Genomic DNA, 14,301 nt, shown 5'->3' on the forward strand with positions numbered 1-14,301 from the left:
TATATAAGTGTACGAGTTATTGGTGTTAGGCTGTGTGCCCAGTATTTATCTTATTATTATTGATATTGATGAATTTATCTCTATATATGCATATGTTGGTGTGATGAATAACATTTCCATGTGGGCAGTGATTAATTGTGTTATCGCCTTCGAGAGAAATTACTGAATCTAAGAACAGTACCGTGGTTAATTGCATTCATTGTAATTATTATGAAGTACAGTGCATCACACCATTATAGTGAAATATTATGTTAATTGCTGTAGAAATGAGTTATTGAACTTGATATCAGTGTGGTGATTCATTGCGTTCTATTGCCATTATAGAAATATTGTGTTGATTACAAACATAGTGATCCCCGCGAATTTAAAGAATCAGGTGCTTCACGCCAGGAAAACAAGTACTAAGCATTCACACTGTGAAGGGGGCTGCTCAGCTGATTACGACATTGACGGGAGGGGGGAGAGTGTTACCCTATAGGTGAGCCCCAGTTTTATAAAGAGAGTGACTTTCTGCATTGTACTTGACGTTTCGTTGTTGATACGGATATAATACCTTGAAGTTTTAAGTAAAATACAAAATACCTTTGCGTTTTTATTATCCCTCCATATATCTTGTTGCTATAGAACAGATCCAAAGAGTGAGAGTATTAGAGACATATACCTGCCTGAGACTAGATTTAATGAGTGAGCTCTGCCATTAGTACCACAATTCCACAATACCACTGACATGTTACTGGACACGGGAAACACCAGTTGGCGACCTTGCAGTTAGTAGTAGAGCCCTTGTCGGGGCGGGCACACGGTTGGGAGAGAGCAAACTGTGTTCCCACTCATTCTTTGGCTATATGGCTGGCTGGGGATCGACTGGGATACTCTCCTGGCGAACAGTGGCGCCGCGAGGATTGAGTGAAGACCCGCAGGGCTACGGTGAGTAACAGTTATCGCTAATACTACTGGGTGGTGTCCATGTAGAGAGAGAGACACCCCGACGTTGGCGACCGTTGACAGGATAAAGTACTTAGGATATCTTGTATACTGTTACTTACCCCTCTCGGGTACCCCGACATAGGCGACCTTGCCAGGATCACGATCAAGATAAAGGTTGCAATTGTGGTACTTTACAGTGGTATTAGGTATCAGGTACAGGTTATCACTCATAGCACAAGATGGAGGATGATAAGGTAACAAGGTTCATTGACACTAGAGATGAGCACGTGCTGGAGGATTGCACCAAGGCACAGCTGCAATCGATAGCCGACCACTTTGGGATAAAATTGAGATCTTCCAGAGTGGGAGAGAGAAGGCTGGAGATCATGGCACAGCTCAGGGCCCGAGATGAAGCCTTGGGGGAGGAACGGCAACAAACACCTGCCAGTGTGGGAGAACATCTGAGCATTGGTGGGAGCAGTAGAGGATCCAGCGGCAGCAGGCGCAGCGTTAAGCTGGAGATATTGAAGCTGCAGCTGGAGGCGCAGCTGTGCAAGGAAGAGCGTGAACAAGAGGCACAGCTGTGCAAGGAAGAGCGAGAAGCAGAGGCACAGCTGCGCAAAGAAGAGCGAGAGGCACAGCTGCGCAAAGAAGAGCGTGAGCATGAGGCACAGCTGAGACGAGAGGAGCGCGAGCTAGAAGCTAGGCTGAAACAGCAAGAGGTAGAAGCTAACAAAGAGGTCGATTTGAAGCGAGCTGAGCTAGGGCTAGCTCCACCTGCTCCGCCACAGCAGGAAGACCGCCGAGTGAGGGAGCGAGATTTGCCGGTCTTTGTACCAAACGAAGCTGAAGGTTTCTTTGACCACTTCGAGAGGGTCGCTACCTTGAAGAAGTGGCCGAGGGCGGAGTGGGCGGAGCTGGTTCAGAGTAGGCTCACCGGTGAAGCTCATGAAGCCTACAACATGCTCGACCTCAGGGAGTGCACCAACTACGATGCTGTAAAGAGAGCTGTGCTCCATTCTTTCAAGCTAACGCCGGAATGTTATAGGAAAAGGTTCAGGGAATGTACCCGTTCGCCAGGAAAATCTTATGTGGAGACGGCGAGGGAAATGAAGAGAAAGTTCCTGAAGTGGCTGGAATCCGAAGGAGCGAAGTCGGCTGAGGATGTCAAGAGGCTGATGGTCTTGGAGAAGTTTATGTCCATGCTCTCTCCTGAGATCAGGGTTAGAGTAAAGGAGGCGGACATAAAGGACCTGAGGGCCGCTGCCGACAGAGCTGACATGCTGGAAGAAGTCTTATGACCACACCGAGAGGGACAGCACCGACCGCCCGTATACTCCGGATATGGGAGAAGTTATAGAAGGACGGAAGGATGGAGGACAGGAGTGAGTTCTTCCAAGTTCCACCTCTCGAGTGGAGACAGTAGAGGCTCAAAGAGTGCTGTGGAGCCGGTAAAGAAGTCCCAAGCTGAGAGCTCAGGAGCTGTTGCTGAGACGAAGGAGTCGACGAATGACGCGAGGAAGATCCACAGAAGATGAAGGATCCGCTGCTACAACAGCGGAGTATTCGGACACGTCGCGCGGGAATGCAGACACCCTAAGCAGCGGGGGAACGTTGCTTTTGTGAGGGTCGAGGACCAGATGGCCGAGAGGGTGCGGTATGAACCCGTACTGAGTGGGGAGAAAAGAGTTCACCCATTGTGTGTGAGGGAACCGTAAGGATGGGGGACGCAGACCCCATTCCGGTGAAGATATTGAGAGACACTGGGACAGATTTTACCCTGGTGAGCAAAACCCTGTTCCCCGAGGGTTACGAGAGTACCAGTGTGGGGGTGGCAAGTGTGGCCACTGTGGGAGGCCCAGTGAGGATGCCCCTACACCAGGGGACTCTGAATTCTGATTATGGCTGCCAGACCCTAGTGGTGGGGGAGTGTGCATCAATGCCCAAGATGGAGGCACAAGTCATCCTTGGAAATGACGCATGTGGAGGATGTGTCCTCCCTAACCTCGTGAACGGCGAAGAGTGCTTGTAGCGCTATAAGGAGAAAGGCGGAGTGTTAGAAGCCTGTGGGGACGAGAAGGGAATCGCCGGGGTGGCGTTCCCTGTATGCACTGTGATTCCGAGGCAGTGCGACGGACACGGAGGGAGTGGATCTGATAGGGCTGAAGAGGAGACGTCCGACAGCCTGGGAATCGATCATCTCTTCATGGAACCCGGAGAACGAGTGGAGGGCGAAGACATCCCGGATGGTGAGTTACAGGTGACCCTTGCCAGTTCTCTAGGGGGTAGACCGCACTCGTCTTGGGGAGTTGCAGCAGATAGAGTTCCCCGAATTGATTCATGAGGCCAAAGGAGGACGTGTTGGTCCTGAGAGGGCCACTCATTTTTACATACAGGACGGAATGCTGATGAGACAGTGGAGGCCTTTGAGGATGGAGGCCGGAGAATAATCTCTAGGTACGAGGCACCAGGTAGTGTTGCCAGCCCACTGCAGAGCGGCAGTGTTGGATCTGTCGCACTCTGTGGACTCTGCAGGTCACTTGGGGGTGACCAAGACGTTGTGTAAGATCAGGGATCATTTCTACTGGCCAGGTATGGACGCCGATGTGAGACGTTATTGTAAGACGTTCTTACCTTGCCAGAGGGCAGGGAAGAGCCAACCCGGGATACCAAAGGCCCCGTTAGTCCCTGTTCCTGCGTTTGGGCCTGCATTCAAGCGTCTATTGGTCGACGGGGTAGGACCGTTACCACAGACGAAACGAAGAAATACCTACCTGATGACGATAATGTGCGCGCGACCCCAGCAAACACAAATCATCTAGAAAACGTTCGTCTATCTCTTCCCATAGGTGTGGGAATGATTTGCATTGAGAATGGTGCAGGAGAGCCTTTGAGAAACTTTTAATAAAAAAATCCAAACACAAAGGTTTTATAATAAATTGTTTTTCTACAACTATTTTGTTCCTAATGTATTGCAAATAGTTTTTACATGTTTAAATATAAAATTTATGGTGTTTTTGTAAAATTCATTAATAAATTGTGAATGATATATATTGGCTCAGTGAAACGTTCAAAATCCATTTAGTTATAATATGATCAGAAAAGAGTAGTTTTCCAAATTTTCTAAAAATCGCTCTTTTTAACACAATTTGACTCCTTATGCATTCCACTAAACACTAATATCATGTTTAAATATATAATTTATGTATTATTCCCTAAGATAATTTATATAAATTACAAAAGTTGCTGGAAAGTGGTGTGAAAGAATCTGAAAACGTTTTGTTGTCTTATATTGGCGTGTTCTTATTAACTATGTCTCAAGTGCACAGTTTATCAAACAAGAAGATTAACATTCGTCAACCCTTAAAATCTTATATGTTATCTTGCTGGTGCAAAATGGGTGAATCTTTAAGAACAGCTAGTATCTATATGACAAATGGTGTTTTCCCTAACTCAAACAATGTAGGGTTTATTATTCTACACATATTTCTAATGACTCTTAGATGTTTACATTCTCTGAAGTATAATTGTAAAGGCTGTGTCCATCACAAGTAAGAGTAAGAGTGATTGAGAGTGAGTAAGAGTGAGTATGAGAGTGAGTAAGAGTAAGAGTGACAGTGTGTAAGAGTGAGTAAGAGTGAGTGAGAGTGTGTAAGAGTGAGTGAGAGTGTGTAAGAGTGAATGAGAGTGTGTAGGAGTGAGAGTGGGTAAGAGTGAGTAGGAATAAGTAAGAGTGAGTGAGAGTAGGAGGGGGTGAGAGTAAGAGGGAGTGAGAGTGAGTAAGAGTGAGTGAGAGTAAGAGTGACTGAAAGTGAGTAAGAGTGAGTGAGTGAGTAAGAGTGAGTGAGAGTAAGAGTGATTGAGAGTGAGTAAGAGTATGAGAGTGAGTAAGAGTGAGCGAGAGTGGGTAAGAGTGAGTAAGAGTGACTGAGAGTAAGAGTGAGTAAGAGTAAGAGTGACTGAAGATGAGTGAGAGTGAGTGAGAGTAAGAGTGACATAGTGAGAGTAAGAGTGAGTAAGGGTGAGTATGAGAGTAAGAGTGATTGAGAGTTAGAGTGAGAGTAAGAGTGATTGAGAATGAGAGTAAGAGTGATTGAGAGTTAGAGTGAGAGTAAGAGTGATTGAGAGTAAGAGTGATTGAGAGTAAGAGTGATTGGGAGTAGGAGTGAGAGTAAGAGTGATTGAGAGTAAGAGTAAGAGTGAGTAAGAGTAAGAATGAGAATAAGAGTGATTGAGAGTAAGAGTGATTGGGAGTAAGAGTGATTGAGAGTAAGAGTGATTGAGAGTAAGAGTGAGAGTGAGTATGAATGGGTAAGGGTGACTGAGAGTGAGTAAGAGTGACAGTAAAAGTGACTGAGAGTAAGAGTGAGAGTAAGAGTGAGTATGAGAGTGAGTATGAGAGTGAGTAAGAGTGGGTAAGAGTGAGTAAGGATGACTGAGAGTAAGAGTGAGTAATAGTGCGTAAGAGTGATTGAGCGTAAGAGTGAGAGTGATTATGAGAGTGAGTTAAGAGTGTGAGGTGTGAGAGGGTAACTGGCCAGGGAGGCAGGATGTGTGGTCACAGGCGAGGCCTAGGCCTCGTGATCTCTAATGTTGGTTTTTATATATATGTTGGATTTTTTGTCCTGTTTCAAATTGTAATTATTTAGCAGGAATGTAATAAGATATTGCACAGTATTAATGTGACAATAATATATGCATTATTTCCTTGATAATCAAACTTGTTGTACAAAGATAATATACAATCTTTGAAGGAAATATTTTGAGAGGGCGAGCTGGCAACACTGGGCTGATGGTGAAAGAGACACACATGGTTAGTTGTGCTCAGACCTTCAGTGGTGAAGGGTGTGTCCCAGCTGGCCGCCACCAGCCGCCACCGCCCGCCTCCTGCCGCCACCACCACCAGCCGCCACCCACCACCGCCACCACCAGCCGCCACCCGCCATCACCCGCCACCACCACCAAACCACCACCGCCGCCACCACCACCCACCACTGCCGCCACCACCAGCCGCCGCCACCAGCCGCCACCGCCCGCCACCGTCCGCCACCGTCCGCCACCGTCCGCCACCGTCCGCCACCGCCCGCCATCACCGCCACCAGTCGCCACCGCCACCACCAGCCACCATCACCGCCACCGCCCGCCATCACCGCCACCAGTCGCCACCGCCAGCACCAGCCGCCATCACCAGCCACCACCAGCTGCCACCACCAAACGCCACCAGCTGCCACCGCCACCATCACCGCCACCACCAGCCGCCATCAGCTACCATCCGCCATTGCCCGACACCAGCTGCCACCACCACCGCCACCACCAGCCGCCACCACCAGCCGCCACCACCGCCCGCCATCAGCCGCCACCGCCCGTTGCCACAGTCGCCACCGCCAGTCACCACCACCGCCCGCCACCAGCCGCCACAGCCGCCACCAGCTGCCACCGCCCGCCACCAGCCGCCACCAGCTGCGACCACCGCCCGCCATCAGCCGCCACCAACCACCACCGCTGCCTGCCACCACCCAACACAGCCGCCACCACCCATCACAGCCGCCGCCGCCCGCCACCGCCCACCACCACTACCGCCCGCCACCGCCCACCACCACTACCGCCCGCCACCACCGCCACTGTCCGCCACCACCGCCACCGCCGCCACTGTCCGCCACCGCCAGACACAGCCACCAGTGTCCGCCACCGCCGCCAGTGTACGCCACCGCCACTACTGTCCGCCCGCCGCCACTGTCCGCCACCGCTACCACTGTCCGCCCGCTGCCACTGTCCGCCACCGCCACTACTATCCGCCCGCTGCCACTGTCGCCGCCACTGTCCGCCACCACTACCACTGTCCGCCACCGCCACCACTGTCCGCCCGCCGCCACTGTCCACCACCGCCGTCACTGTCCGCCACCGCCGCCACTGTCCGCCACAGCCACCACTGTCCGCCACAGCCGCCACTCTCCGCCGTACAGCCTCCCCTCTCTCTGTTCCCCTCCTCTCTTCTTCTCTGTCTCACTCTCTTCTTGTTCTGTCTCTATTTTTCTTGTTCTCTCTTCTTTTCACACTCTTCTCTCTCCCTCTCTCTTCCTCTTCTCTCTCTTTTACATTACCTATCTGCATGTCTCTTCTTCTTCTCTCTCTCACTCTCTCTTCTTCTCTCTCTCTCTTCTCTCTCCTCTATCTTCTCTCTCCTCTATCTTCTCTCTCCTCTCTCTTATTTCTCCTCTCTTTCTCCTCTCTCTTCTCTCTCTCTCCTCTCTCTTCTCTCCTTTCTCTCTTTTTTTTCTCTCTCTCATCTATCTTCTCTCTCTCTCTCTCTCTCTCTCTCTCTCTCTCTCTCTCTCTCTCTCTCTCTCTCTCTCTCTCTCTCTCTCTCTCTCTCTCTCTCTCTCTCTCTCTCTCTCTCTCTCTCTCTCTCTCTCTCTTATATATATATATATATATATATATATATATATATATATATATATATATATATATATATATATATATATATATATATATATATATATATATAATTTATATATATATTATATATATATATTATTTTTTTTTTATTTTGCCTTTTCTAGATGTAACAGTCATGGAAAAGGGCGGAGGTTTCCACACTGCAGTCTACACTAAGGAAACAAACATAGGAATGTGCCTAAATGCCAACAGCGACTGCCCTGACAGGTACAAGAGGAGTGTTGTTAACGCATACGTCGACCGTGCTCTCAGCCACAGCTCAGAATGGAAGCAAGTCGACGAAGAACTCTGTAGGGTAAGGCAGGTCCTAGTCAATAACGGCTTCTCCAATGGTTTCATCGAAGACATCATAAGAAGGAAAGTGAAAAGCCATGCAACCTCTGAAGAGACAAATAACACAACACCTATACCCCCTATTAGACTCTTTTACAGGAACTTCTTTTCCACAGCTCATAAAACGGAGGAAAGGGTCCTGAAAGATATTGTTAATAGAAACGTTATCCCTACAGACAAAAATCAGAGGATACAACTGACGATTTACTATAAAACCAGAAAAACGGCCAGCCTACTCATGAGAAACTCTCCAGACACAAAACAGAACGCTTTAAAAGAGACTAACGTCGTCTATGCCTTCAAATGCCCACTTGGGGACTGTAAGCTCCAAAAAACCCAGTATATAGGCAAGACAACAACATCTCTTTCTAGGCGTTTAACGATGCATAAGCAACAGGGCTCCATTAAGGAACATATAATCTCTTCCCATAACCAAACCATCGCCAGAGAAATCCTAGTAAACAACACAGAAATCATCGATAGATACAGCGATAGCAGGCGGCTTGACGTTTGTGAGGCACTACACATCAAGAAGTCAACACCAGCAATCAACAGCCAATTATTGCACAACTATATTCTACCCACCTCAAGACTCCGCTCCAATATAGAAGCATCAAGAAATATGGACCAATAGGCTTTCTACAAACACTTCTATTCAATACCCATTGTTTCTGTTCTGTCTTGTGTTGATACTTTTAATACCCTATTAATATCCCCTCTTGTTCTGTCTTGTGTTAATGCCACATCACCCCTCCCACCTCACTCAAATGTAGATATAAAATCAGAGATACGTAAGTTCTAATCAGTTGTGTATTTGTGAAGTCTTTGAAAATGTAATAAGTTTTACGAAACGCGCCCGTGTCGCGTCAGACTAGAAATAAAAATGAATTTTGGAGAAGTGATTTTTGATTTACCTCCAACAGTGAAGCGTAATGTACGAAAGATTGAGAAAATTCGTGTTAGAATTATTAATCTTACTTTTTCGGTCATATTTAATAATATATATATATATATATATATATATATATATATATATATATATATATATATATATATATATATATATATATATATATATATATATGTCGTACCTAGTAGCCAGAACTCACTTCTCAGCCTACTATGCAAGGCCTGATTTGCCTAATAAGCCTAGTTTTCATGAATTAATGTTTTTTCGACAACCTAACCTACCTAACCTAACCTAACCTAACGTTTTCGGCTACCTAACCTAACCTAACCTATAGAGATAGGTTAGGTTAGGTTAGGTAGGGTTGGTTAGGTTCGGTCATATATCTACGTTAATTTTAACTCCAATAAAAAAAAATTGACCTCATACATGATGAAATGGGTAGCTTTATCATTTCATAAGAAAAAAATTAGAGAAAATATATTAATTCAGTAAAACTTGGCTTATTAGGCAAATCGGGCCTCGCATAGTAGGCTGAGAAGTGAGTTCTGGCTACTAGGTACGACATATATATATATATGTCGTACCTAGTAGCCAGAACGCACTTCTCAGCCTACTATGCAAGGCCCGATTTGCCTAATAAGCCAAGTTTTCATGAATTAATTGTTTTTCGACTACCTAACCTACCTAACCTAACCTAACCTATCTTTTTCGGCTACCTAACCTAACCTAACCTATAAAGATAGGTTAGGTTAGGTTAGGTAGGGTTGGTTAGGTTCGGTCATATATCTACGTTAATTTTAACTCCAATAACAAAAAATTGACCTCATACATAATGAAATGGGTAGGTTTATCTTTTCATAAGAAAAAAATTAGAGAAAATATATTAATTCAGGAAAACGTGGCTTATTAGGCAAATCGGGCCTTCCATAGTAGGCTGAGAAGTGCGTTCTGGCTACTAGGTACGACATATATATATATATATATATATATATATATATATATATATATATATATATATATATATATATATATATATATATATATATATATATATATATGTATATATATATATATATATATATATATATATATATATATTATATATATTTTATATATATTTATATATATATATATATATATATATATATATATATATATATATATTTTATATATATTTATATATATTTATATATATATATATATATATATATATATATATATATATATAATTATATAGGGCATATATTTTTGTATTTTTGATGATTTGTTAGTAAATAATAAAAGAAATATAAATTATTTGATTTTTTTACCCTTAAATTGGTTTTAATATTTAAACTGAAAATAATAATATAATATAAAATAAAATATAATAAAAATAATAATATAATATAAAATAATATAATTTAATTTCAAGAAATTTAACTTTAAACACAAAGATGTGAAAAGTGTTCAGATTATAGGCTCAAACCTTTCATAAGAGATTCATATTGGTATATGAATGGATTATGAATGATTCATGTTAGGATTGTAAAGTTGTCACAACATCTCAAATTAGTGTTAGATACGTAGGTTTTGGTTATAAGTTTTGGAAACCTATTTAAGTCCACACACAAATTCGTATCTGATACGATAAAACAAACGCTTCCAATCCTTTCAAATACTTTCCAGATATGTTGTGGCAACCTTAAATTGTTTGCTGGGACCAGATTTCCGGAAGCGGTTCCGATGCGGCGTTTGACGTCGAGAGGAGTAGCCGGGCAGCTCCAACGATTTTTCTCTTGGGTGGGAAAGCCTAGGGAAATTCAGACGGACTGTGGAAGTATATTCCAGTCCAACTGGTTCAGACAGACCGTGACAAGTTGGGGAGTGACTCAGATTCGGTCGTCGCCCTACTGACTGCAGTCGCAAGGGGCGATCGAAAGGTTTCACTCCACCTTGAAGACCGTTCTGAGAGTATTCTGCGCAGAGCAGGAAGCTGAGTGGGATGAGGCAGTATACCCTGCGTTGTTTGCCATACGTAACGCAGTGGTGGGATCGTTAGGTTTCTCACTGTTCGAGCTGGTGTATGGACATGAGGTGCGAAGTCTTCTGTCCATGCTGAAGGAACCATGGACACCAGGAGTGACTGTGGGAACGGTCAACGGATACGTAAGGAGCGTCTCGCATTGGCGGCAGGAGTACTGGTTGGAAATTAAGCTCATCCGAGGGAAGGACAACGTAGTAGCAGGTGCTCTGTCCCATACACACTAACCAGATATGAATCTTATTTTAAGGGGAGGGGTATGTGACGGTGTTCCCCCCCTTATATTTCTCCGATGCCTACTGTAAGAGTCATATCCACTTTACCCGAGCGTTCTCTACGTCGCGGGCATCAGTTTGATATATATGGGAGAGTGTAGTGTTCTCGCGTTGGCGAGAAATTCGTAAAAGAAAAGTATTTTGTCGTGAGGTATAGGCCCTTTAGGACGCCAATATGGCGTTGGCCCCTCCGTTTTGCCGCCAAAACTGTGTGACGTCAGTGGCACCAGATTGGTCACTGACAGTGACGTGGCACAGGGAGGCAATGAAAACCGCCCCTGGCAAGTATGACGTCACGAAGGCAGGGGGGTCCGGAGATCGCGCCACTTTGGCGCCATCAGTCTGACACGACACGTCAAGGTGGACGGATGTGCGAAGGTTGGTCCTATCAGATTTGACAGTTGTACCCCGCTCCCGTGGATTTTACGCGTCACCCGTTGTCTGCAAGTACGCTGTGAGGTCTTCCCTTGTTCATGTGTTAGACTGAAGAGGGAATCGACGGAATATTGAGCAACAAGTGCTCCAGGGACAGGTGCTGTGCAAGAGTGTGAAGTTTAGACAGTGATGGCTGGGACGTCTGATAGCTTCACAGTGATGATGTAGCGGCTGGGCCAATCCACCGGGAAGCAGTAAAAGAAGAAAACTAATTGGGAATCAGGATGACTGCAGCCGAGAAGTTGGTTGGCAGCCGTAGTTGTGAGGAGAAGTCGACGCCTGGGAGACCAACTCCAACCCTGCAAGACGTTGTGAAGGAGCATGGACCTGCGGAGGACAGAGCACAGTGACGACACGTTTATTTTGGGACGTTGATTGGGTTCCTGGAGGACGCATCTGTGTGTGTGTGGGGGCGTTCCCTACAATGAGGTGAGAGCCGGGACCAGGAGCAGCAATTCAACTCTCACCGGAGCGCGAGTCCACATCAGTGAGGTGGAAGTATGTGATTCTAGTTTCCCTCCCAATTCCCCTTTAGTCAGCAATATATTTAGCCAGAGTATCTTTCATGTCCTGAGCAAGGCTCACCTATGTCTATGTCACAGTAAGGCACAGTTGTGCAGAGTGAGGCTGTACACAGCTCTCGCGATATTTATATATGTGGTGTGTGCAGGAACCTTGAATTATTGAAGAATTTACTGTGTCGTTGATAATTTCTTTCATGTGACATTAATATGATAACTTATGTCAGAGAATATATATATATATAAATGTACCAGTTATTGGTGTTAGGCTGTGTGCCCAGTATTTATTTTATTATTATTGATATCTATGAATTTATCTCTGTATATGTATATGTTGGTGTGATGAATAACATTTCCATGTGGGCAGTGATTAATTGTGTTATCGCCTTCGAGAGAAATTACTGAATCTAAGAACAGTACCGTGGTTAATTGCATTCATTGTAATTATTATGAAGTACAGTGCATCACGCCAATGTAGTGAAATATTATGTTAATTGCTGTAGAAATGAGTTTTGAACTTGTGATCAGTGTGGTAATTCATTGCGTTCTATTGCCATTATAGAAATATTGTGTTGATTACAAACATAGTGATCCCCGCAAATTTAAAGAATCTGGTGCTTCACTCCAGGAAAACAAGTACTAAGCATTCATACGGTGAGGGGGGCCGCTCAGCTGATTATGACATTGACGGGAGGGGGGAGAGTGTTACCCTCTAGGTGAGCCCCAGTTTTATGAAGAGAGAGTGACTTTCTGCATTGTACTTGATGTTTCGTTGTTGATACGGATATAATACCTTGAAGTTTTTGTAAAATACAAAATACCTTTGCGTTTGTATTATCCCTCCATATATCTTGTTGCTATAGAACAGATCCATAGAGTGAGAGTATTAGAGACATATACCTGCTTGACACTAGATTTAATGAGTGAGCTCTGCCATTAGTACCACAATTCCACAATACCACAAACGTGTTACTGGACACGGGAAACACCAGTTGGCGACCTTGCAGTTAGTAGTAGAGCCCTTGTCGGGGCGGGCACACAGTTGGAAGAGGGCAAACTGTGATCCCACTCATTGTTTGGCTATAAGGCTGGCTGGGGATCGACTGGGATACTCTCCTGGCGAACAGTGGCACCGCGAGGATTGAGTGAAGACCCGCAGGGCTACGGTGAGTAACAGTTATCGCTAATACTACTACTGGGTGTTGTCCATGTAGAGAGAGAGACACCCCGACGTTGGCGACCATTGACAGGATAAAGTACTTAGGATATCTTGTATACTGTTACTTACCCCTCTTGTGTACCCCAACAATACATACATACATACATATATACATACACACATACATTGCAACCGTGTAGGGACGGCCAGGGAAGGCACAAGTGTAGGACGGCGGTCCGCGAATTACTTCAATATTCTCTGGATATTTACTTACCAGTGAGCTCAAAACATAGTTTTTGGGCATATGAAGGGTACAGCAATGCAGTGATAACGCAACATAGTGAATTCCTATAACGTTGGATAAGAAAAAAAAATTGAAAAAGAACGAATTTGTGGCAAGACAGTGGCGGGCTGAGCGGGAAGAGAAGGGAAGAATTTGGACCACCACGTGGGAGGACCTTCTAGCGGGGACGTCAACAGTTAAGGCGGACACCACTTCATAAATCACCTAATTGTGCTGTGGGATGCTTACTCGGAGGTGAGTGCCTCTCAAAGTCAGTCATATAAGGTGCACAGTGTTTTTTATATAATAATTAGCTTTGAACTTAAGTTAAAATACGAAAAAGTAGCTCGAGAGCCTCAGATTGGTACTAGTTTCTCACGCCTGTATGTTACATTACACCGCCACTGAATAGCCCCACCCCCCCTTCTCACCATAACAAGCCAATGTAAACACACACACACACACAAACCAGCCAACCACCATCCTCACCCCCTCACCCCTGGGACTGACCTTCCATCCCTCACCCACCTGATTGTCCTCCTTCCTTTCTCCCCCGCTCTGCCTATTTCCCTCTCTTCCTCTCTCCCTCACTCTCCCTCACTGCCTTTCACTCCCCTTCACTCCCCCTCTTCCTCCATCCCTCCCCACACATACACACACACACACACACACACACACACACACACACACACACACACACACACACACACACACACACACACACACACACACACACACACACACACACACACACACACACACACACACACACACACACACACACACACACACACACACACACACACACACACACACACACACACACACACACACACACACACACACACACACACACACAGGTCATGTGGGATGGTAAGACAACAGAATGAAGCTGGCGGAGAGGGACTGGATGAGTCATACATGGAGATTACTTCTAAGGCATGGAAGGAAGTCAGTGGGGAATTGAAGGACCTGA

The 14,301-nt window shown here is 45.2% G+C and overlaps 1 protein-coding gene across 1 annotated transcript; it reads left to right on the forward strand.

Moving 5' to 3' along the window:
- Positions 1 to 1,166: 1,166 nt before the first annotated feature.
- Positions 1,167 to 2,228, forward strand: LOC138371021 (uncharacterized). The gene is made up of 2 exons (XM_069335660.1): positions 1,167 to 1,733; positions 1,956 to 2,228. Exons 1-2 carry the CDS (start codon positions 1,167 to 1,169, stop codon positions 2,226 to 2,228), a joined length of 840 nt encoding a protein of 279 aa, XP_069191761.1.
- Positions 2,229 to 14,301: the final 12,073 nt, after the last annotated feature.

This window comes from Procambarus clarkii, chromosome 34 (assembly GCF_040958095.1).
Source record: "Procambarus clarkii isolate CNS0578487 chromosome 34, FALCON_Pclarkii_2.0, whole genome shotgun sequence".
Lineage (NCBI taxonomy): Eukaryota > Metazoa > Arthropoda > Malacostraca > Decapoda > Cambaridae > Procambarus > Procambarus clarkii.

Bases quoted from the DNA above. Each gene is read 5' to 3' on its own strand.
- LOC138371021 (XM_069335660.1), top strand. From the start codon at position 1,167: ATGGAGGATGATAAGGTAACAAGGTTCATTGACACTAGAGATGAGCAC. The intron at 1,734-1,955 runs GTGAGGGAGCGA...CATTCTTTCAAG, and splicing joins CACAGCAGGAAGACCGCCGA to CTAACGCCGGAATGTTATAG.